The sequence below is a fragment of the Protopterus annectens genome, chromosome 4.part1, assembly GCF_019279795.1.
Source record: "Protopterus annectens isolate FY-2018-M chromosome 4.part1, PAN1.0, whole genome shotgun sequence".
Classification (NCBI taxonomy): domain Eukaryota; kingdom Metazoa; phylum Chordata; order Ceratodontiformes; family Protopteridae; genus Protopterus; species Protopterus annectens.
The window spans coordinates 816,819,716-816,844,715 of NC_056734.1; the positions used below are offsets into that span (position 1 = coordinate 816,819,716).

The 25,000-nt window shown below is 35.5% G+C and overlaps 1 protein-coding gene across 1 annotated transcript in view; it reads right to left on the reverse strand.

The window, feature by feature from the left end:
- SAG (S-antigen visual arrestin) overlaps window positions 1-25,000 on the reverse strand; it is a 156,992-nt gene that overhangs the window by 65,893 nt on the left and 66,099 nt on the right. The window contains exon 9 of the mRNA XM_044070934.1: window positions 19,690-19,767. Within this exon, the coding sequence (XP_043926869.1) occupies window positions 19,690-19,767 (78 nt within the window). The remainder of the gene's footprint in view (window positions 1-19,689; window positions 19,768-25,000) is intronic.

A 25,000-nucleotide genomic window follows, 5' to 3' on the forward strand; every position in this document is an offset into this window, starting at 1 on the left:
TATACTTTCAGAAGTAAAACATTTTTTAGACATAAATAACACTCCTGAAGTCTCCATTATTTATGTTTGGGATGCCTTAAAATCATATCTATATGGACAAAGTATCAGATGGTATAATAATAAAAGGAAATCTTGGGATAAGGAATTGTTAGATATTCAAAGTAAATTAGACTCTTATAAACATAATAATAAAGAAAATATTATGGACAAGAAAGTTATTGAAGAAATAACTTTAGAGAAATACAAGTTTTTTGTCTTATTCAATAAGCCCCAAATACTTACATAGACTTAAAAATAAAACAAAAAGGTTGAATAAACAAAACCATATCAAAGAAATCTTTTCTCTAAGGAAAAAGAAGAATGTTTCTAGTATACCAGAAATACTAGATGAATTTAGAAATCACTTTCACAAAATTAACCATAATAATATTAACATGGAACCTAAAGATAAAATAAAGGAGTTTATAACCACAAATATGAATAAAAAGCTTAATAAACAACAGATTAAACTATTGGACAAGAGTATTTCATATACAGAAGTTATTACACAAATAAATAAGCTTAAATCAAACAAAGCACCGGGTAATGATGGTATTATACCAGAGATATATAAAATCCTTTCTAAAAATACATATTCACTAATACATAAGGTTTTTATTTTGGCCCAAACTGAGTTAATAACCCCCCCATCTTGGCAATATAAATTTATTTCACCAATTTTAAAACCTAATAAAGATCCAACTAGATGTTCTTCATATCGGCCCATCTCATTACTTAATGTTGATTATAAAATGTTTATGAATATCTTTGCTGATAGATTGAAGACAATCATTCCCGGCATTATAGATATAGATCAGACAGGCTTCATTGTAAATAGAAATACTTTTGATAATATAAGAAGAACTTTAACATTAATAGATTTTGCAAATAGGAAAAAGAAAGATTTAACACTTATTAGTCTTGATATAAGTTCAGCATTTGATTCAGTAAGTTGGGACTATCTGTTTACCTTAATGAAGTGCACAAACTTCTCGGATGCATTTGTAAATCTAATTGAACATTTATACAAAGGAACGTTGGCTTATATTAAGGTAGGAACATATGTTTCACAAAAAATATTCATTCTTAAAGGTACAAAACAAGGATGTCCACTTTCTCCACTATTATTCACTTTAGTAATGGAGCCTTGGGCTAATTTGATCAGAAACAGTACTGACATAGAGGGTTTTGAAATAGATGAAAATACAACATCCAAAATTCAACTTTTTGCAGATGATGTTCTAATTACATCAGCAGGATCTAATTCTTCTATAAAGTCTCTATTTGATAACATGATGAATTTTAAAAGTATTTCTGGTTTAATATTCAATGAAGAAAAAACTATAATACTACCTATATATACACGAAAAAATATTCTCATTAGTGATTTTACTAAATATGTACCCAATTCAGGTCAGATAACTTATTTAGGTATAATACTATCTAAAGATATTAAATCTATTATATATAATAATTATAATACCTGTTTTCTTAATATACAAAATATTTTTAATACCTGGAATAATATGTTTTTTACTATGGAGGAGAGACTTACAATTATTAAAATGATAATATTCCCCAAGATTTTATACTTAATACAATCAATAATACTTCCATCTACAAAAATAATTATCAAGAAACTGAACACACTAATGTTAAATTTCTTATGGGCACCTAATAGACCTAGGATTGCATTAAAGAAACATACTAATAGCTGGTCTCAAGGGGGTATTTATTTTCCAGACTTTAATTTATATACTATCTCTTCTATTGTAAAAGTTATTACTTTATTAATAGATCAGTCATATGTCACAAAATGGAAAGATTATTGGGAGCTAATTAGTATACACTTCATGAAAATCTCCTTAACACATAAAAATATGATTGTAAATAACTCCATGTTATGGTTACTAAAGGAATTTTGTACTTCACCTATTACACCTAAACATATGGTTTGTTACCCATTAAATATTATTATTAGTTATCGTAACTTTATATTCATGCACCCTAAGTATAGGGAATGGAATTTTATTGTATTTCCTATAATGTATACTCAGGGTATGCTTTTGTCATCTACTTCTGAAGGAACTCATTTAGCTATAGATAATGATCTAAAGTACTGGTATCAGTTGATATCTGATAATAAAGTTAAAAATCTAGATTTCTTAAAACAAGAATTTGATCTAAGAGAAACTTGCTGGTTAGAGGTTCAGACCTTTAGACAACATCTCATTAATAAAATAGATTTAATGTCTATAACTGTTAAAGAATCTATTCCAACACTGATTGATTACTTGATATTAAAATTACAACATAAAGTTTCTGATAAAGGTAAACTTTCATACATACATAAAGTTATCAGACAAGAAACTTTTTACAGTGTAGATTCATACTGGAATTATTTCACTTCTATTAATGGGGACCCACCAAATCAACAAGATAAACAATATATATTGGAATCTGCTTATAGAACTACGTCTTCCATTGTCTGGAGACTTTATACATGGAAATTTTTACATAGATCTTTTTATACACCTTTGATGATGAATAAAATAAATAATAAAGATAATCTATGTAAGAGATGTAATGTAGAAATTAATGCTGACTGGGCTCATATGTTTTATGACTGTATAAAATTGAAAGAATACTGGAAGTCAATTAATGAATTTTTGCAGGCTCTTTTACAGATAATTTCATTATTTCTAAATCTCTTATATTATTCAACACACCTGTACCTCAAAGTGTTAAAAGGTTAAGCTTCCCTTGTTATGGTCTATTCTAGCAGTGGCTAGGAAAATAATAACTAGAAATTGGATTTCAGATACACCTCCTTCGTTCAATGAATTTAAAAATGTTATGAATATAGTGTGCCATATGGAAATAAACACAATTAGGACTAGAACAAATAGAAAAACATCTTATTTTATTGTATGGGATAATTTACAAAATTTGTGAAAAAAATTTTAATTTCAATAGCATGGTATTTTAGTTTAATTAATTGATCTGATTGTAGTGGATGTCTTTGTAAATACTTTAGTTGTTTTCTTGAATATTATAATAATACCTATTTTTAATTACTTGTATAAAATTGTTATGATATTTCTCTTATATGTTAAAACAATAAACCTGTTTTGAAAAAAAAAAAGTTAAGTCATATAATAAATTTCATAGTTACCAAAACAAATTTACAAAAATGAAATAATTTATATCAGAATTCAGACCATTGCATGCATGTCTTAAACTGACATTTTATATCTGAGACAAGCATCTTGGATCCCCATTGAGGCAAAAAGATGCCAAGCTAAGAAACTGGATGAGGGACTTCATTTGGGCAAGAGGTCATGGTGAGGTGACTGACATGATTTTACATGTTAAAATGTTTGTCTGTAATGTGGCTTTGAAAATGCAGTTTGGAGGTGGTACTAAAGATAACTATGATTTTGGTTTCATGAAATCTAGTGTTTTTATGCCTGTTGTACACCCAATAGTAGAAGCATTTGGTAAACTGGTTGAATAGGATATACAACAGTTGTTTAATGATAAGAGAAATAAATACTTTGACAATTTCACACGCAATGAGAGGTTAGCACTAACTAGGCTACAGAACGATATTATCATAGCAATTCGACAGGCTGATAAAGGTGGTTCTATAGTCAGAATGGATCGGTCTTATTATTTTATACTATGTGAGGAATGTTAAATGATCCTAAGTGTTATATTGTTATTAATAAAGGTGAGATCGATATGATAAGGACTAAAATACGTGATGCCCTGAACAATTATTTGTTTAATAAGAGGATTACTTTTGACTTATATAAGTATTTTTTGGTGGATGAACTTTTGATCCCATTTATTCAAGGGCTTCCTAAGATTCATAAGAATAGTCACACACCTCCCCTAAGACCTATTGTAGCTGGTAGCGCCTTTTTCTATTTTTAAAACAACAGGAAATAACCACAAAAGTAGAACCCATGCAAAAAAATAAGCGGTTCGGGCACACCAGGAAACGGCTCACTGATACATAATTTATTGCAATAAAAGTTCAACACAAGCACTTTCACCCTGCTACAATGCAGGGCTTTATCAATAAATTATTGTATCAGTGAGCCATTTTCTGGTGTGCCCGAACCACTTCTTTTTTTGCTTTTTCTATTTTTGTCAAAAAACACCTACGCCTAGTCTTGGACAAGAATGTAGTAGTATTAAAGGACTCTAAGCACTTCCTAGTTGACTTGTATGATTTTATCAAGGAACAACCATTGTATTTGAAATACCATATGGTAACAATGGATGTACAGTCCTTATTTACCATGATTCCCAGTGATATCGGGATGATTTATATTAGGAATTATTTATCCAAATATGGAACATATGATTCTTCATTGATTGAGCTTATGGGTTTTTGCATGGGAATTGTGTTAGAAAATAATATATTTGTCTTTGATGGTGTTTATTATAGACAGAGGGATGGTGTAGCTATGGGCACATCCAGTCCCAATAGCTACACCAACATGGTGATGGCTGCATAGGAGGAGGAATGCATGCAATCTACCCACTGGTTTCAGCAATATGTTCCATTCTATCGTCGTTTTGTTGACAATTTGTTCCTTATTTGGACAGGAAATCTGGATGATTTGTTTAGGTTCCCTAAAGACCTTAATTTGTCGACATCGTTTTTTTAAGTTTTCCCTGGTCTTTTCAGAGACATCCATTGAATTTTTGGATGTGTTGTTGAATCGAGGTGCTGATGGTATCTTGAACATCGGAATTTTTATAAAATCTTGTTACAAGAATACCATATTACATAGACTCAGTATGCACCCTTCCTATGTTTTCAAATACATTGTGAAAGGACAAGGCAAGAGAGCCTAGGGCTCAATGAGTCTGATGCTGGTTTTAATTCTGAACTGTTTGACCTTAAGAATAGGCTACTTGTTAGATGATATAATGGGACAGAAGTGAACAATATTTTACATACTATTCCACAGTGTAGGAATGAATCAGCCAGACCTTATTTTTCAGAAAGAATACCTCAGTCTAGTGTAGTGCTACCTCAACAAGGTTTATATAATAGATTATCTATAATGTTATTTTACACCACACACACTAGGAAGATGACTGATATTATCAACAAACATTGGGGTATTTTAACTACAGATCCCAATATCAGGAATATCACTGGTGATAATCCACATTTTACTTATAAGAACAAGAAGAACCTATGCAGGCTTCTTTGTTATCCTGGTAATTACAGAGCTCCTTCTACCAACATAACTCAGGTAACAATACCATGTGGTAACTGCAGTTATTGCAGTTACCTTGATAGTAATGGATTTTTTGAGCATCCAGATCTTGGTCGTGGATTTTACTTTAAGGTTAGAGCTACCTGTCCAACTACTCATATAGTACATTTAGCCTACATGCGTTTTACGTAGGCAAAACTGATAGGGCATTGAAGGATAGAGTTAAGAAGCATCTCTACAATATACGTAAAGCATCTCAGAATAATGCCCTCTCTAAACATGTTTTAAATACCAATTCACAACATGTGTTTCATTTTTTAGTTATAGATAGGACACCTATTAGTATGTAAGGAATCTCACTGAGACCAGGGAAGTCAGATGGATGATTAGTTTGAGAATAGATCAGGGGAAGGGACTCAATGAGAAAGTTCCCCTAAAACCCCTTTTGAAGGGACAGGGTCTCAGGAAATAACCGGTCTTGGATGGTTAGTTCTGATATTTTAAGTGTTTTTATTTGTTTATTTTAAAAATATAAAATATATTATTATTTTAAATTTACTATGTATATATATTTTATGCATAGATATTCAATATTTACTCTATGTGTTCTTCCACTTTGATGCTGAGGAAATATTTGATTGGTTGAAATCTAATTAATGTCACTATTTAGCTGCTTTGAATAATTTTTATTTGATTTATGGTCTGATGAAGCATTTGTGAAAGTGCTTACCAATATTAAAGTCTGTTTTTTAATAACTCCTTGGAAGTGGGTTATTCCATTGGTTTGTTTATTTTATTTTGTATTTTTTTCTACCAGTGGTTTATTTATCTCAGCTACATTATTTTTACTTATTTTATCCTAATTGCATAGTAGATTACATTAAGCAAACATACATTAAGGTTCACTGTTATTTGTGCAAAGGGAACTCAGAAACAGCTGAAGAAAAGGAAATATTTATCAGGGAAGTAAATAACAAACAAAATACAATGTATGGTGACATGCAGACTACTAGTTATTGCCAGTGAAATGAAGACTGCTTCTCTTCCTTCCTTCCATGTTGAAATATGCTTGGTTTCAACACCGAAAGAGGAGCTCTGCTGAAGACTATGTGGAGTGGAGTATGAAATATTTGTGAAATGTTGAATAAAGTAATGATGAGAACAACATAAGCGACGTGTCCAGTTCAAGCAAGCAGAATTTCTACTCCCAAGTGTTCACTGAACCTAATTAAGCAAGCTTGTTTAATTTTTATCTATTAACATTCCTGAAGAATGTCCCTTCCATAAGCTGTAAATAGGGTTATCTTAAATCTACTAATCACACTATAGCAAATAACTTTATACGGGTACGAGTCCAGCACTGAATCAGCATAACATCTTTAAGTAGCTTTTGAGGGAAACCATTCAGCAGCTCACAATCAGTGCCAATGAAGAGATTTCATTTTTTTTTTTACATTTCATACTGGGGAAGAAAGGAGGTTAGTCCACTGTTATTTAGAAAAATAGTCCATGTGTAGTAAACACTTTGAATGTACTTCCATGCTGCCATTGCCATTATATAAAAGGACAAAATTGTATTTCTCCCTTTTTTAATTTCTCCAAGTCTTTTGAGTTTCTAATACCATGATGGGAATGGACCCCATTCCTAAGTCAAATTATGATTAAAGTTCATGAAATTAGTATTGTTCCACTCTTTGATGTCAGCCAGAAGTGCTCTTAGCAGCACCCACAATGTGCCTAGTAATCACTCCTTCTGTAATTTGTACGGATTTACATGTATTGGTAACATATCTAAGTACAATTGAAAATTCTTTGGAACTGTCTGGGTATCCCCCTTCCGCATTGCCCTCATTTCTGCTTGCAAATCCTGGTATTTTATGACTTTGTGTCTCTCTGTATGTAAGACATGACAATCATTGCTTGTAGCAATTTCAATGATCAGTGCTACTTTTGTCTTCTTTTCATGGACTACTATATCTGGTTTTGTTGCATCTATTTTTTGAACTGTTGGTAACGGGTGATCCCATGTGATATAAACTTCATCATTTTCTATAATGCTTTGTGGTTCATGTTTCCAATGCTTCTCAGCTACTTCAGTATTATAATGTTTGCACAGTCCCCAATGCAACAATCTTGCCATATTATTATGTCTTTCAGTATACAGTCCTTCTGCCATTAGTATATCACAACCAGCAACAAGATCTGCAACTGTTTCCAGTTCTGTTTTACAAAACCTACATTTGTTTGTTTCTCCCACAAGGACTTTGTAAATCAACGTGTACGTAGTCTACTGTCTTGGGCCACCAACATTGACCATTCGTCTTTTGGTTTAAATTCACCTCTCCTTAATCATTCCTACATTCGATCTTGATCAACATGAGGTTGTTCCAAGAGTTTTCTGTATTTGCAACTATATTTATGCATTTTCCACATATCTTGCCTTCTTATCTGATCCTTCACCTTACTTTACTTTACCTTTGTTTTTTGGTTTTTGGTACATTCAGTTGCTGCCTGGTTTTTATCTACTTCTGGTTTGATTTCCATTCCCGTTTCACACCAATATGCTTCTGCTAGACTAAGCAGGGAAGCACATGTTTATCTGGGCAGGAAGTATTTCCAGTTTAAATAAAGTCATCTCTCTTCAGTGGACTAAACTATCCTAACGATTCAAACACTTCCACTGCAGATAATGGCATAGAGAGATGGATTAAAATGACAGATAATCGATTTAACCATCAAAACAATTTACCACATAACCTGGAAATGCAAAATCAAGCTGGTAAGCTAGTGAGGCATTTCAGTTCTCAATGAAATTACCTCAGAGTAAGGAATTTATTGCCCCTGCCTAACCATATATGGAAATGTAGTGTAAAAGACTTCTTCTTCAAAGAGCTCTGCAGTAATCAGAAGCGAATCAAGAGGGAGTAACATGATCTTGCCATGTCACAAGCATTGCATACATTCCACTTTTCAGTAAGAAGTTGTAAAGTATAAAAAATATTACTCTTGTTTTCTCTTTACCAGTCTCTCTCTCTCTCTCAAAGTAGTTTTCTCTCACTCTGCTCATAGTTGTCTATTCAAGTTGTGATCATCAGTAACCATTTGAAATGTCGGGACCTGCTTTATCAAGTTCCAAAATGTTCAGACTGAATGACCAAAAAAATATGAACTTAAATATATTAAGTCCAAGATAGCCTTTTCTCAGAATATTCCCTTTTCTGTGAGGTATGTCAATTTTGGATTTAATATATATATATATATATATATATATATATAAGATCAGGAGGGTGTGGCGGTGGGGGGGGGGGGGGGCTTGCCCCTGCAAAAAAAAAAAAAAGAAAAAGCTTAAAGGAGAAGGAAATTCTGAGACTTGCTCTTTTCCTGCATTTTCTTTTTTTTTTTTTGGCGCTCAGCTTTCATGTCCCAACATTAGAATAGTGAGCCATAATCAACACACCCTGATCCTTTTCCTGTATTATTTTCATCAGTTCCACTTCCTGATAAATTTTAATTAGGGTTGTTGTCATTCTAGTATAACACTGAACCTCAGTTGGCATTTTCTGCTTAGCTCATCAGTCTTTTGAAGTAATTTCTTAGCTGATAACAACAAAGTGTAGCTTATATGTCATTATAAGATATTAATTCCCAAGGGCAGGGGGTGCACTTGCACCCCCCTAGATTTTGACTTAAGTTATCTGTGATTTGTTGAAATGGAAAATGTACTAGCAAAACCGTACATTTTTCCATTTAACAAAATCACCTAAAACCAACTGTACTGCAAACTGCCTGGAAAAAACAGCAATCTACACATGGAAAGTAGACTGCTGGTTTTTCCAGGCCATTTTCAGCAAGTTCTTATATTTTTCCATTTCAACTTACTTTTTTTTTTTTGTGAAAACTGAATTCGGAAGAGATGTATTGGAGGTTGCAGTCACATGATCCATATGATGAGCCTCAATTCCTCCTCAAACTGCATCTTCAACCGTTAACAGTTGCAGACTGACTATGGTAGAGTTATGATGTGGGTGATAGATGGATTCCGATGCAGACTGGTCTGTAGTGCAACAGCAGCACTTAGTTTAGTAGAAGAACTGAACAGGTAGGTTGCTCACACAGAGTCAGAGACAAGAAAGAAGATCCAAGGTATTTATTTATTTTTTTACATTGACTAGCAGCTTCCAGCTTGGCACCAAAATGTGAAAGCGGCACACTTGAGACTGAGAGTGCCCAGTAGTTTCCCCAAGTGGACTAGTGCCCTCCCCATTCCCATTCCCATCCCAATGCCCATACTGCTGTTTGTGCAGACAGTTCCTGAGGCTAACAGCTTCCCTGCCGCATCCATGATGCAATCCCATGCCCGAGTGCCCATACTAGTTAAGTTCAACTTGTCATATGGTGTCCTTTTGGTCTTCCACAGATGTCTTTTATTTCCAAAAATGTGTACTAATTCACACTGGTCTTATTCCATCAATGCCTTGGGTTAATAGTATTAATATTTCAAGTGTCCCTGATTATTTCTGGATTTGTCCCTGGTTCCGTTGAGATTTGTCTCCAATTCATTGAGAGCTATGAGTACATAAATAATGCTATATTTAAATACAACTATTTGCCAGTCAGCTTCTGTGGTGCGCTACAAACAAGAAGAGGGACACTCCTATTTGTACATGTTTTGCCACCACTTTCAGCAATGATCACTGTTCATTTTAAGTACAAGGGGCACAAGGTATCATTTTAAAGACCCTTGGCAAAGCAGCTTCCGAATTTTGGGTGGACATGATTCTGGGGTGAAAATATAATGTATACATTTTCAGAAAGCAAACCCGCTACTTTCATACCTCTGCCTTTTATCTCAGGAAGAAATCCAGAAATACTCAGGTAAAGTTTTTTAAATATTAGTACTGCTACCATCAAAAGCTCACTTTTTAAAATCTATTAACTTGAGAAGCTGACAGGATAAGAGAAATTGAATTAACGTGCATCTATTACTCTAATTATTGTCATTATTAAGTGTAATTCATTAACTTTTTTCTTCCAAAATTGTCTGTTTTAACAGGGATTATGATGAAGGGCAAAATTTGGGCCAAATCAAGGATAATTTTAAGGTATGGTTAGTCTTAGAATGCAGAGTTCCCCAGTCCCAAAACATAGTCAATGGCGGCATGTCTGGCTGTCTGCATAAAATTTAATCTGTAATACAGATAGCTATATATGCGTTAAGCCACTAAAAACATATATCCTGTTTTGGACTCCAGGACATTTGTATTTTCAGTGTTTTTGTTCTTGAAAGTCAGAGATGAAATAAGAACAAGTTCTGGTGGAGACTAGAGCCATACTTTTCAACATATTCATAAATGACCGGCTGACTAGACCAGTCTAAGCAACTAGGAGGCATTTTATCTGACCTATTGACTTGCAAGCACTTACATAGCTTAGATTTCAAGTTCATTCTGATTTTTTCCATATTCCAGTTATAACTATTTCACTTCTTTGCATATTGCATATTTGCTGTCATTATTTGTATTTTGAAATGATTTACACTAAATGTATTACTGCCAACTGCCAAGTTATATGATGTAAAAGCCTTGCAAGTAGTTTATACCAATTTTTTTTTTTGGGAAGTGTTTAGTTGTTTAACCTTTCAGTTTTATTAATACAGTACCATATATATTTAAGGAATGCCAATGCATTAAAGCAATTATGAATTGTATTTCATTTATTAATGCTGTTTATAGGTTCATAGGTTCATAGGTAAATACTAGGCTATTGGCCCAAGGGCCTATGTAAGCCTAGCCAGCAAGGTTCCATAGTTTACGCCACCCAAAAAAGTTATTTTCCTGTGTCACTGTCCAGAAGAGACACAGAAGTGATCCCCAGGGTGTATTTCCTATTTCCCATCCACTCATCAAGATTTTTCTTGAAGAGTGCTAATGAAGAACTTTGCTTGACATAGATGTGTAGCTTGTTCCAGAGTATAGGAAGTCTCTGGGACAGGAATCTATCCCTCCAGCATGTCCTGTTTATTGTGGGGATAAGGTTTAGGTCCCTAGAGCATGTAGCTCAGAGGGATTGGGATTTCTTTAGGTGTAGCATGTCCAACAGCTCTGGGTTTGGCATAGCTTTATATGTTAAGCAGAGATCACCTCAGAGTAGGCGATATGCTACGGAGTAAAGCTGGAGTTTTTGAGGCGGTCAGTGTAGGGCATTTGTTTGAGGCCAGTAATCCTCTTTGTGAGGTACTTCTGTGGCCTTTCCAGCTGCTGCAGATGTCTTGTGAGGTACATTCCAAAAGGGGTGTTGTACTCTATAATGGGTCTAATGAGTGACGAGTAGAGGGGAACAATGACCTCTTTTTTCCTGGATGAGAACCCTTTTATGATGAGGTGTGCCACGTAGAAGGACTTCCTGACTACTGTGACGATGTGACTATCAAAGGAGAGACTACTGTCCACCTGGGTCCCAAGGTCTCTTATCACGCATTCGGTGTTAAGTAGATTGCTGCCTATGTGGTAGTTTATGGGTACAGAGTTTTTACCAAAGGGGATGACACTGCACTTTTTGGCATTGAGCTTGAGGCCATGGCTATGACACCAGGCATCTGTCTCAGTGAGGCCCTTCTGTAGAATGTCCACATCATTTGGGGACATGACTATGGCTCCTAGTTTGCAGTCATCTGCGAACTTCGTTAGCCAGAGGCCTTCTGTGTTAGCCTGTACTTCAGAGAAGTAGATACCAAACAGGAGAGGTCCCAGGATGGAACCCTGTGGTACTCCACTTGTCACTGCTTTGAGGTCAGATTTGGAGTCTGCAACTTTTACAGTGTGGGTTCTGTCAGTGAGCCATTTGGCAACCCATCTTGTGACGAAGGGATTTATACCTAGTTTAGTGAGTTTAGCTATAATTCCAGAATGGGGGATGATGTTGAAAGCCTTGGCAAGGTCAAGATAGGCTGTGTGAACCACCTTACCCTCATCCACGGCTTTGGTGACTGCCTCATAGAAGTCGATCAGGTTCAGGAGGCATTATCTGCCTTTCACAAACCTGAACTGGGTGGGATCCAGAGTTTGGAGGTTACCAAATATCTTTGTTTATGAGTTCCATGATGATACATTCCATGGCCTTGCAGACCAGGCTTGTCAGGCTAATAGGTCGATAGTTCCAGGCACAAAGCTTGATGCAAGGCTATTATTGAACATGGTGCTTAAGTGGGGAGCCAGTTTGTTCTGAAGTTCGTGTAAAAGGCAGCTTGGGATGTTGTCCAATCCCATGGATGCTGTGATTTTGTCTTTAGAGAGTGCAGCTTTTGCCTGCATAGTTGTGATTACAGGGACTCTGCATTCTTCCTGTATAGATATGGTGAACTTCATGACACCCATGCAGATGGACAATACAGTTACAACTGCTGAATCCTACACAAATGCACTCTATAAGCACTTACACAAGTGCATGGATCGTGCTATCCCAAACAGAACCAAGACGCTATCCTTCAAAAAAAGGAAGCCAATCTGGTTTAGGGAATGAGAGGGGGGTAAAGTTAGCACTGAACCTATCTGCCAGGATGTTGGCAATATCAGTTGCTTCTCTAATTTTCATGCCTTTGTGCTGTAACTCAGAGCAGATCTGGGTATTGCCATCTAGATTCTTGACATAGCTATGGAATGCTTTGTGGTTGTCCTTGGATTTAGTGGTGATTTTGTTTTCGTAGCTAGCTTTGGAGGATCTTATAAGGGATCTCAGCTTCTTACTGAGGCTGACCAGGGAGCTCCTCCACTCATGGATTTTACTCTCTTTTGCAACAGTTTCTTCCTTCTGTTGTACAGTTTGTTTATGGCAGGGGACCACCAGATTGGCTTCCTTTTTTGGATTATAGTGTCTTGGTTCTGTTTGGGATAGCACGATCCATGCACTTGTGTAAGTGCTTATAGAGTGCATTTGTGTAGGATTCAGCAGTTGTAACTGCACTGTCCATCTGCAAGAGTGTCATGAAGTTCACCACTTCTGACTTAAGAAGCATGAAGTTGGCGTTGGAGAAATTCTTTACTGTGGTTTCCTTAATGGGGGGTGGGGGTGGGATGTGGATATCAAGGGTGATAAGCTTATGGTCGGATCGGACCAACGAGGAGTTGACTTCAGGTGTGGAACACCGGTCACTCATGTTGGCAATGACTAGGTCTAGGATATTGTTGCCCCTGGTGTGGGTGTGGATAAGTTGATCTAGGGCATTGGAGTTTATGAATTCCAGAAAGCGTTGAGCTAAGGAGTTGGTACACGAGTAGTTTTCCCAGTTAATGGTGGGGTAGTTGAAGTCGCCCATTATTAGGGTGTTTGGTTGAACCCTAATATTTTCCAGTACATCAAGAAAAGAGGAGTGGGCATCCTGGGGCATGGTGGGGGATCTGTAGCAAGCTACAATTTGGATTGCAGTTTTGCCCAGAGTTAGTTGCACTTGGATAACCTCGGATGCATTATGCTGAGCAACTAGCCTGGAGGTGTTGATATCCTTAATGAATATGGACACACCTCTGCCTTTGTTGTTTTGGTCCAGTTTACATGGCCGAAAAGTGTGGTATGAGTTATAGCCTGGTAGTGCAGGGGTGCTCTCTGGAGCCTTGAACCAGGTCTCAGTCACTACACAGATATCGATGTTCTCCATTTTAAGGAGTGCCTCGAGTGAGTGCATTTTGAGATTTAGACTTCTAGCATTGAGTAGCATTACCCTCAGTTTTTGCTTGCCTGTTCTTGTTATGGTGGTGAATTTGTTATTTGAACCCTGCCTAAAAAGGCACTATAGGGGCAGCAAGAGCCCTAGCCAGTATCCAGAATCCCAGGGGTGACAGGTGCAGGCCATCTGTGGCAAAGCATCGTGGTCTGTCAACCATATCATCCCAAGCAGACAGATACTGGATCCCCTTAGAATGACACCAGAAGCTTAGGCAATTGTTGAAGTCAATCATTTTGTCCTTGTACTGTGGTATCATTCTGGGCAATTGCAGAATGCTACTCAGGGCTAGGGTCATACCTGCCTGGGCTACAAGATCGGAGAGCTCTTCTGTGTCTCTTTTCATGTAGTCCAGGGAGTTACGTCTTAGGTCATTCACACCAACATGGACAATGACAGAGTCATATTTGTACTTGTTGTGGAGTGACCTGAGTGCATGGGTTATGTTGCATATCCTGGCACCTGACAGGCAGCTGACAGCAACCTTCTGTTTGTTTTGCCTGGGGAGTGGGACATCAGTGTACCTGACTATAGAGTCACCTATGACTAGTGTGTTGGGTACGTTGTTTTGCCTTATTGGCTGTGGTTGAGTGGCACACTGAGTCTGTGGGCTATGTGTCATTTGGGTTGTGTTGCAGGATGGAGGTTGCTTGCATTTCTGCTTTGGAGGCCTCTGTTGCTTAGACAGATTATTACTGAGAGCCTCCGTGAATGTTTTTGTGTTACCATGTGTGGATTTTGGTGGTGTAGATTTAGTTGAGACTATGTGATGAGTGTGGTGTGGTGCAAATATTTACCTTCTCCTCATGACTGTCAAGTTGAGTCTTGGTTGGAGAGAGCTTTACCTCCAGTTTGGCTGGATAAGTGCATCTCTCACAGGTTGTAGTGTTGGGTGGTAGGAGGAGAGGGTTTTCTGTGTACATGAGGCAATTTTTACATTGCCTCAAGATGCCCAGATTCAACAGATAGACAGGAGAGAACACTGGGAGCTGACCCTTGGACATGCCTGAAATAAAAAACTATTTTCCTCTAGATAAGTGATGAAAGTGAGTACAAGAGCTGTTTTTCTCTAAGCAAGTGAGAAAAGTAAGTACAAAAACTGTTTTCCTCTAGGTAATGAGGAAGATTGAGTGCTATAGTAATTAGTAGTTTATTTAGTGCTTACAAGTTCTGAACAAGTGCTGAGCATGAATAAGCAAATTTAAGTGCTAAAACTAAGAATCTGTATCTGCACTAGACGAGTTACAGGACAGAAACAAGTGCAAATGCAGGCTTTCAAAGCAGAAAGTTGAGAGAGATGGAAGATTGCCCAAACGGCCAGTAACTACAATTTCTGGGTCAGAACCACTCCTTATGTGATAGGCAGGTTACCTAGTGCTTACCACTCCCACTGATAAGCTAGAAGGCTTCCCTCGAACACAGAAAGGCTTGGGGGGGGGTTCAAAAGCTTACATACAGTCCTGGATACAGCAAATCTGTATCTGGAACACTAGTTACAGGAAAGGTAGGAAACAGGCTTACAGTAAAGTGTAAAGAGTGTGTCACAGCTGGACTGCACTTTTCAGAAATATTCTTTTCTCAGCAATTTAGAGCATATTAGCAATGAAGGAAGACCTCATTGGCAGCTAATTTGTATGTCTCATAGTTATAGTTGTGGTGGTGGTGTTGTCTGTGTTTGTGTGTGTGTGTGTGTGTGTGTGTGTGTGTGTGTGTGTGTGTGTGTGTGTGTGTGTGTGTGTGTGTGTGTGTGTATAAGAGGACGGTAGCATACCCCTCAACTATCCAGGTCTTTGCAAAATGTCCAGATTTTTGCCCCATATTTTTGTTTTTTCCTCATAAAAAGATTGAAGTTGCTAAATAATGACAGATATTTGAGGTTTAGACATCATATCCTTTAGAAAAATGCATACTAACACAAATCCTGTTATTCTAGCAATTTTATAAGTTCATGAGAGCAATGTTTATAATCCGTCCCTATTTATTTTTGGCTTTGTCCAGATTTCTTGCAATAAGAGGTTGAGGTGTGAGTGTGTACATGAGAGAGAGTGAAATGCCCTAGTTAGAGTTAGCAGGTGGAATTTATTTTCAAGTGCATTTTCAAAGAATTGTGAGTTTCAATGGAAGAGAAGTTTATTGCTGCTCATGCCAAGTCTGCTCAAAATGTGCAACTGTTTTGTTTAGCAAATAGTATCATTATTGTGGTGCAGAATTTTAAAGCAGTGTTAGTAGTACAGCAGGTAGCATACCTGCATCTTGGTGCAGAGGGCTGTAGGTTCTATTCCCACAGAATGTAGATTTGTATTTTAATGGGGTGGGATATTGCAGTCCTTAGTATGTTCTCCTTTGGATTAGACACCTAATAACTATGAACTTGTTTTTCAGCTTGCCACCCATTCTCTATTGCAATATACCAGCTTGCCATTTCTTTTAATGTAACATAGGCAATTTATTCTTCAAAACAAACTGGAATTCAACGAAAAAGCACTAGACAAACTGTAAAAGTGAAATCCTGAAGTCCAAGGCAACGAGGCTGATAAGTTTACAAAAGATGTAATTTAATGTTATAAAATTGAAGTGCTTTTCGTCACCGCAGATGTTGTAACTTCTTCAGAAGTGGTATTACAACAACCAAGAAAATATACAAGTGTTCAGGAAGATGTTTAAATACAAGGAACAAAGTATCACATGATCAAAAGCCACCAGTCAGATGGAAATACCACTGGTGGAAACTATTTTAAAGAAACAATGCAGGCAAAATGTTAACATTCAACTTGGTTGTTGTAATACCACTTCTGAAGAAGTTACCGCATTTGCGGTGACGAAAAGCGCTTCAACTTTAAAACATTAAATTACATCTTTTGTAAGCTTATCAGCCTCGTTGCCTTGGACTTCAGGATTTCACTTTTACAGTTTGTCTAGTAATTTATTCTTCAAGGCAACAGACATTGAATTTGTAGATAAAACACTGAAATATAAAGTTGTTTTCTAGCAACAACTTCTTGACTGGTTTCAGATCTCTAATGTGGAATTATTCAGATGACTTTTACTTCTGCAGAGATTGTACATATTGACTGATATTGGTGAATTGTAATGACAGAAGTTTGAGTGGGCTTTTACGGTTGAAATGTTCTGAATTGGGCAGTTTGTCATAACTAGTTCATATATTTTGTTTCATTGCTTATTGTAAAAATGTTCAAAACTATAAATTTAAAATGCACTCTAACGTGGTGCTGTATTATACAAGGGATATAATTCAATTATATATATTATTTATTATTTTATTTTATTTAACATTTGTTAACTGGGCTAGTCCAGCTGGATATATTTCCATTTTCAGCAGAGGCCTGAGGAGAAAAGCTTCAATTGTAAAACATACCACCACCAGTATGTGCAACTGTTTTGTTTAGCAAATAGTATCATTATTGTGGTGCAGAATTTTAAAGCAGTGTTAGTAGTACAGCAGGTAGCATACCTGCATCTTGGTACAGAGGGCTGTAGGTTCTATTCCCACAGAATGTAGATTTGTATTTTAATGGGGTGGGGTATTGCAGTCCTTAGTATGTTCTCCTTTGGATTAGACACCTAATAACTACGAACCTGTTTTTCAGCTTGCCACCCATTCTCTATTGCAATATACCAGCTTACCATTTCTAATATTTATTTCTAAATATTTCTAATTATAATATTATAATTATAATTAATACAATGAGGAAGGTGAATCAAAGAACTTTTGCATGGTCCTAAAAATGTGTGCAAGGGGGCCTATGATTTGAAAACAGCCCAAAAGTAAACTTAACTTGCCACTGCCCAGATGCATTTTCTTTGAATGTGAGTTTCAATGCTGTTTCAGTGAATATGAGTTTCAAAGAAAGAGAAGTTTTAATGCTAAGTCTGTTTTCATTGTAAGACTATTGCTTTGTTTAGCAAATATCTATCGGTGTTTGTGCTATAAAATTTGAAATAAAAGTTGTAAATTAAATACAAATATCTGTAGTCATTGTAGAAGTAAAGTATAAAGCAGTATGCACACTGAGAGTTTTGAACAGTGTTTATGGCAACTGGGGAGAAATAGACAAGTAATGGGACACTGGAATGGCTGTGTGTGTGTTGGGGGGGGCCTGCGTGGGGCTGTGTGGGAGGGTCTGGGTTTGTAGCCCCCTGCAAAAAATCCTGCAGGCTCCCCTGTTAATTCCCCTCAGAATTTGTCCAACATTCTGCTTCATGAAATGTCACCACACACATTCATTGTAATCCCTGTGAATAAAACTGGGCAGCTCTTCTAAAACTTAAAGGTGGAGCTTTGGTACCTCACTTAAACAATTATCCTTGCACCTCTTAAATGAGTCACCCACCCCCCCCCATTATGGTGTATGGAATAGTTACCTATTTGGCTTAACCCTTTTTTTGTTTAGATACTACTGAAAATGGTAATTAGTTAAGTTCTATAAGGAATTCAACAAAGCACAGTTGGTCACAGGGTCGTACTTGCCCAGATAAAGCAAAAAATCCAACCCATTGCCAGTGCCTCCAGTAATAACATAAACAGGTTTCATCTTATTCGAAACATAATTGTTATGTTTATTCCTTTAGCTCCTACAAGACTACATGTGCTCATTACGTAAGATAGTTGGCTGGCTGCATATCAGAGAGTATTCACCGCTCTTTGTGTTCCTTTTTATTTACTTACCACACATGAAAAGTCCCTTTCCTAATCTGAAAACAAAAATTTCTTTAAGGATGCTGCCAGATTCCTTCATTCTTATGATTAGTTGGAATCATTTTTACTGTTTCTGGCTGTTCATTGAACTAAAGTTGACCTAGATAATTGGGTTTTCTTCTCCTTGGTTCCTAATGTCTGGAACGTCTGTCCTATAAATGCTATAAATTATTCAATTAAGTAACTTCATTATGGTCTTATTGACAGAAGTAGAGTGTTCATTATTAAGCATAATCTGCTAATGTTTCTAAGCATTTTTTCTTGTGACGATTATGTGTCTTTCATATATACATTCTGTAAGTGCCCTCTTTTAGTATCAACAGAATGTTATAAAATGCATTTGTATGGTGCACTACAAACATATCTTGATTGCAGTAGGTTTCATTACACTCTTCAGATTGACTTGGGTATTGCGTTTTAGCTGCCCGACTTTTTTGTTGTTTATCACATACACAATTCAGTAGTATTTTTATTCAGTAAAGACCAGTTTATCAACACTCATTGCACTGATGTCAGTAGGACTAAAAATGTTCTCTCCCATGTTAGAGAAGTTTGCTGCAGTTAGACATTTCTCTTTTCCTCACACATAGCTACCTTCAGAGTCAGTGTAAGTTCTTGGTGCATTGGATAAAGCCTCTTGCATGGAGGATGTAAGGGGTATTAGTCTCATCATAAAGTAATATTTTTCATATTACCAGTGTGTCAGTGACTCAAGTATCAGTAAAACATTTTTCAAGAGATAGTCATATAGTTGCCTAATTTGCTTGGCTTCGCTGTCTGTTTCATGACTTAAAAAAGGTGCTTTTGAAACAAGCAATTAATTAAAGAGACAAATGCATGCATTCTTAGCTGAGCGAATAGACAAACTGTAAGAAATACATGCAAACAGAAAAACTTAGCTGGAGGTATGCACAACTGATGACAATTACGTCCATGAAGGCGTGTTGCTTCTTACAAAAACACAATGCACTCACCCAGGAAACACCACCTTCACCTTCATTTTGTAGGACACCAGTATTCCCATCACTGTCTTGTCGATCCCTGGTTTAAGTCTGCAAAACAGAAAGTCATAATAAGCACCATCTCTGTAAAAAGCTTAGTATCAGCCCTGTCCAAACAGCACTCCCCCATGTTCATCCAGAGTTAAAGATATTTCAGAATACAGTGTACTATTCCTCTCATAAAAATATTTTTCAAAAGATGGAGCACAGGTAATAAAAAGTCATTAGAAAACAACATTGCATTAAACAGTTATTTATTTGGTTTACTTGACTGTGTTTTGGAGTACATACACTGATGTTGGAAACTATAAGGAGTTATACAGAGGAAGGTCATATCTCGTATCATAGCTAAATAATTAACTTAAATTGGATGGTGATATGATAAGCTACAAATGTACTACAGGGTGAGATAAAGTTTATCTTATCTTATGGGATGGGGGTGCAATGTTAGATGCGTACTTCTGAGTGAAAACAATTTTCAGTTTCTGTCACTGATAACATACATACAGAAAGACCACAGAATGAGTTGATATCAGGGGACTAATTAGGATGCTGTGATGACACTGGCATGTAATGAACTGTTGTACCATGAGTCACCACACTGAATCTTGACGGTTGTTTGGAAAGGTGGATAAGTGCAAACACCCTCTGCTCTTTCTGTGAAAAAAATGAATTCTAGTCACTTTGTATGTACATTTTACTTCCCACTGCCTACTAAGCATTAAGCATCCTGTGACCTGTCCAGATCATTTGTTCCTCTTTGGCAGGCTGTCAGCCAGACAGCCATCACAGTTATCTGCATGGTCTTAATGTCCATTGCCCTTGAGGCAGTTTATCAAATGGAAATCCCCTAAGCACTGCCGCAGTAAGTCATGTACGCTCTCTTGCATGAGTTGAATGTGGCTTGGTATGCATGGGTCTACAGCTTGGTGTACACTCATGTCACAGTTCTGTCTGCCATATGGCACTCATTGCTCAGATCTTTCTACTGTGTGGTATAACACCAACCTCCACCTGATATCAGTCATGCTGTGGGTCAAACTGCTTCCTTCGCAGTAAGATGGACAAACCAGCAGTGGTTACTTACTTCCAACTATAACACATCTCAGGTCATCTAGGCCGTAGTCATGGTAATTCATACTCTCCTTTATAAAGATCCAGCCATTCAGATGAAGAAAAGAATAAGCCATTATCCAAAGCAATATCTCCGCTCATCTGACACCTGGTGCCACTCCCTGATCTGGTCTCCTCGACACTTAGAAAAAGGGCTGTTCTCCAATCTGGTCCCCCTCCATTCTCTCCTAAGAAGTAGCACCACATCCCCTGTGTCCCACCCTCATGTCAACATGAGGAGAAAAATAACAGATCTGCTGATTGCACCGCTAACCACTTTGCACCCGAGCAGCTCCCATTCACCCCACAAAAAGTTTCTCTTCTGCCAATATCTTTATTTGTTATATAAATGAAGGCGATTTGCATTACTCACTCTGCTTAATAACTCATAAATAGATCAGCATCATGGTGCAAATATATTACCTCTCTTATCCATAGAGTAGCACTGCCCAGCAATCAGCTCCAGCTGTAAACAAAACAATCCATGATGTCACAACCATGTTGCTTCTGCTCATTGCCTTACCTAAGTTATAGAAGATGTTCAAAGACTGGAGACCAGACTCCTGTAAATACTCTTTTTCCCCACTCAACAAAGTTAATAAGCATGTCTATAAGTTATGTATGCTTCAAATCAGGAAGACTGATTTGCATTTCCTTAGACATCCTTGGGCCCACTCCATATGGCATTCTCTGGGCACTCAGTCTAATGGTCATTTAATGAAACAAACCTGTTAGAAATTTTATAAACCTCTTTGCCAGTATCCCTGGACTTGTTTTAGATGTACCTAGGAATGTACTGGCTCACATATTCAAATGTGAAACTTACAGCCTACTGGCCTTCATGAAGCTTGACTGCAGAAATCACATACTCATAGTTCTTATTTCCTTTTTTTTCAAAACAGGTTTATTGTTTTAACATATAAGAGAAATATCATAACAATTTTATACAAGTAATTAAAAATAGGTATTATTATAATATTCAACAAAACAACTAAAGTATTTACAAAGACATCCACTACAATCAGATCAATTAATTAAACTAAAATACCGTGCTATTGAAATTAGAATTTTTTTAACAAATTTTGTAAATTATCCCATACAATATAATATGATGTTTTTCTAGTTGTTCTCATTCTAATTGTGCTTATTTCCATATGGCACATTATATTCATAATATTTTTAAATTCATTGAACGAAGGAGGTGTATCTGAAATCCAATTTCTAGTTATTATTTTCCTGGCCACTGCTAGGATAGACCATAACAAGGGAAGCTTAATCTTTTTAACACATTGAGGTACAGGTGTGTTGAATAATATAAGAGACTTAGAAATAATGAAATTATCTGTAAAAAGAGCCTGCAACAATTCATTAATTGACTTCCAGTATTCTTTCAACTTCATACAGTCATAAAACATATGAGCCCAGTCAGCATTAATTTCTACATTACATCTCTTACATAGATTATCTTTATTATTTATTTTATTCATCATCAAAGGTGTATAAAAAGATCTATGTAAAAATTTCCGTGTATAAAGTCTCCAGACAATGGAAGATGTAGTTCTATAAGCAGATTCCAATATATATTGTTTATCTTGTTGAGTTGGTGGGTCCCCATTAATAGAGGTGAAATAATTCCAGTATGAATCTACACTGTAAAAAGCTTCTTGTCTGATAATTTTATGTATATATGAAAGTTTACCTTTATCAGAAACTTTATGCTGTAAATTTAATATCAAGTAATCAATCAGTTTTGGAATAGATTCTTTAACTGTTATAGACATTAGATCTATTCTATCAATGAGATGTTGTCTAAAGATCTGAACCTCTAACCAGCAAGTTTCTCTTAGATCAAATTCTTGTTTTAAGAAATCTAGATTTTTAACTTTATTATCAGATATCAGCTGATACCAGTACTTTAGATCATTATCTATAGCTAAATGCGCTCCTTCAGAAGTAGATGACATAAGTATACCCTGAGTATACATTATAGGGAATACAATAAAATTCCATTCCCTATACTTAGGGTGCATGAATATAAAGTTACGATAACTAATAATAATATTTAATGGGTAACAAACCATATGTTTAGGTGTAATAGGTGAAGTACAAAATTCCTTTAGCAACCACAACATGGAGTTATTTACAATCATATTTTTATGTGTTAAGGAGATTTTCATGAAGTGCATACTAATTAGCTCCCAATAATCTTTCCATTTTGTGATATATGACTGATCTATTAATAAAGTAATAACTTTTATAATAGAAGAGATAATATATAAATTAAAGTCTGGAAAAGAAATACCCCTTGAGACCAGCTATTAGTATGTTTCTTTAATGCAATCCTAGGTCTATTAGGTGCCCATAAGAAATTTAACATTAGTGTATTCAGTTTCTTGATAATTATTTTTGTAGGTGAAAGTATTATTGATTGTATTAAGTATAAAATCTTGGGGAATATTATCATTTTAATAATTGTAAGTCTCTCCTCCATAGTAAAAACATATTATTCCAGGTATTAAAAGATTTTGTATATTAAGAAAACAGGTATTATAGTTATTATATATAATAGATTTAATATCTTTAGATAGTATTATACCTAAATAAGTTATCTGACCTGAATTGGGTACATATTTAGTAAAATCACTAATGAGAATATTCTTCGTGTATATATAGGTAGTATTTTAGTTTTTCTTCATTGAATATTAAACCAGAAATACTTTTAAAATTCATCATTTTATCAAATAAAGACTGCATAGAAGAATTAGATCCTGCTGATGTAATTAGAACATCATCTGCAAAAAGTTGAATTTTTGATGTTGTATTTTCGTCTATTTCAAAACCCTCTATGTCAGTACTTTTTCTAATCAAATTAGCCCAAGGCTCCATTACTAAAGTGAATAATAGTGGAGAAAGTGGACATCCTTGCTTTGTACCTTTAAGAATGGGTATTTTTTGTGAAACATATGTTCCTACCTTAATATAAGCCAGCGTTCCTTTGTATAAATGCTCAATTAAATTGACAAATGCATCAGAGAAGTTTGTGCATTTCAGTAAGGTAAACAGATAGTCCCAACTTACTGAATCAAATGCTGAACCTATAGCAAGACTAATAAGTGTTAAATCTTTCTTTTTCCTATTTGCAAAATCAATTAATGTTAAAGTTCTTCTTATATTATCAAAAGTATTTCTATTTACAATGAAGCCCGTCTGATCTATATCTATAATGCCTGGGATGATTGTCTTCAATCTATCAGCAAAAATACTCATAAACATTTTATAATCAACATTAAGTAATGAGATGGGTCGATATGAAGAACATCTAGTTGGATCTTTATTAGGTTTTAAAATTGGTGAAATAAATGTATATTGCCAAGATGGGGGGGTTATTAACTCAGTTTGGGCCAAAATAAAAACCTTATGTATTAATGAATATGTAGTTTTAGAAAGGATTTTATATATCTCTGGTATAATACCATCATTACCCGGTGCTTTGTTTGATTTAAGCTTATTTATTTGTGTAATAACTTCTGTATATGAAATACTCTTGTCCAATAGTTTAATCTGTTGTTTATTAAGCTTTTTATTCATGTTTGTGGTTATAAACTCCTTTATTTTATCTTTAGGTTCCATGTTAATGTTGTTATGGTTAATCTTGTGAAAGTGATTTCTAAATTCATCCAGTATTTCTGGTATACTAGAAACATTCTTCTTTTTCCTTAGAGAAAAGATTTCTTTGATATGGTTTTGTTTATTCAATCTTTTTGTTTTATTTTTAAGTATATGTAAGTATTTGGGGCTTATTGAATAAGACAAAAACTTATATTTCTCTAAAGTTATTTTAACTTTATGAGTTAAAATTTCTTTGTATTTCTCATTTAGTTTGTTTATTTCTTCTATAACTTTCTTGTCCATAATATTTTCTTTATTATTATGTTTATAAGAGTCTAATTTACTTTGAATATCTAACAATTCCTTATCCCAAGATTTCCTTTTATTATTATACCATCTGATACTTTGTCCATATAGATATGATTTTAATGCATCCCAAACATAGACAATGGAGACTTCAGGAGTATTATTTATGTCTAGAAAATGTTGTACTTCTGAAAGTATATATTCTTTATAGTCTTTTAGCTGAGTTAAGTATGCTGGTATCCTTTTGATCTGAACA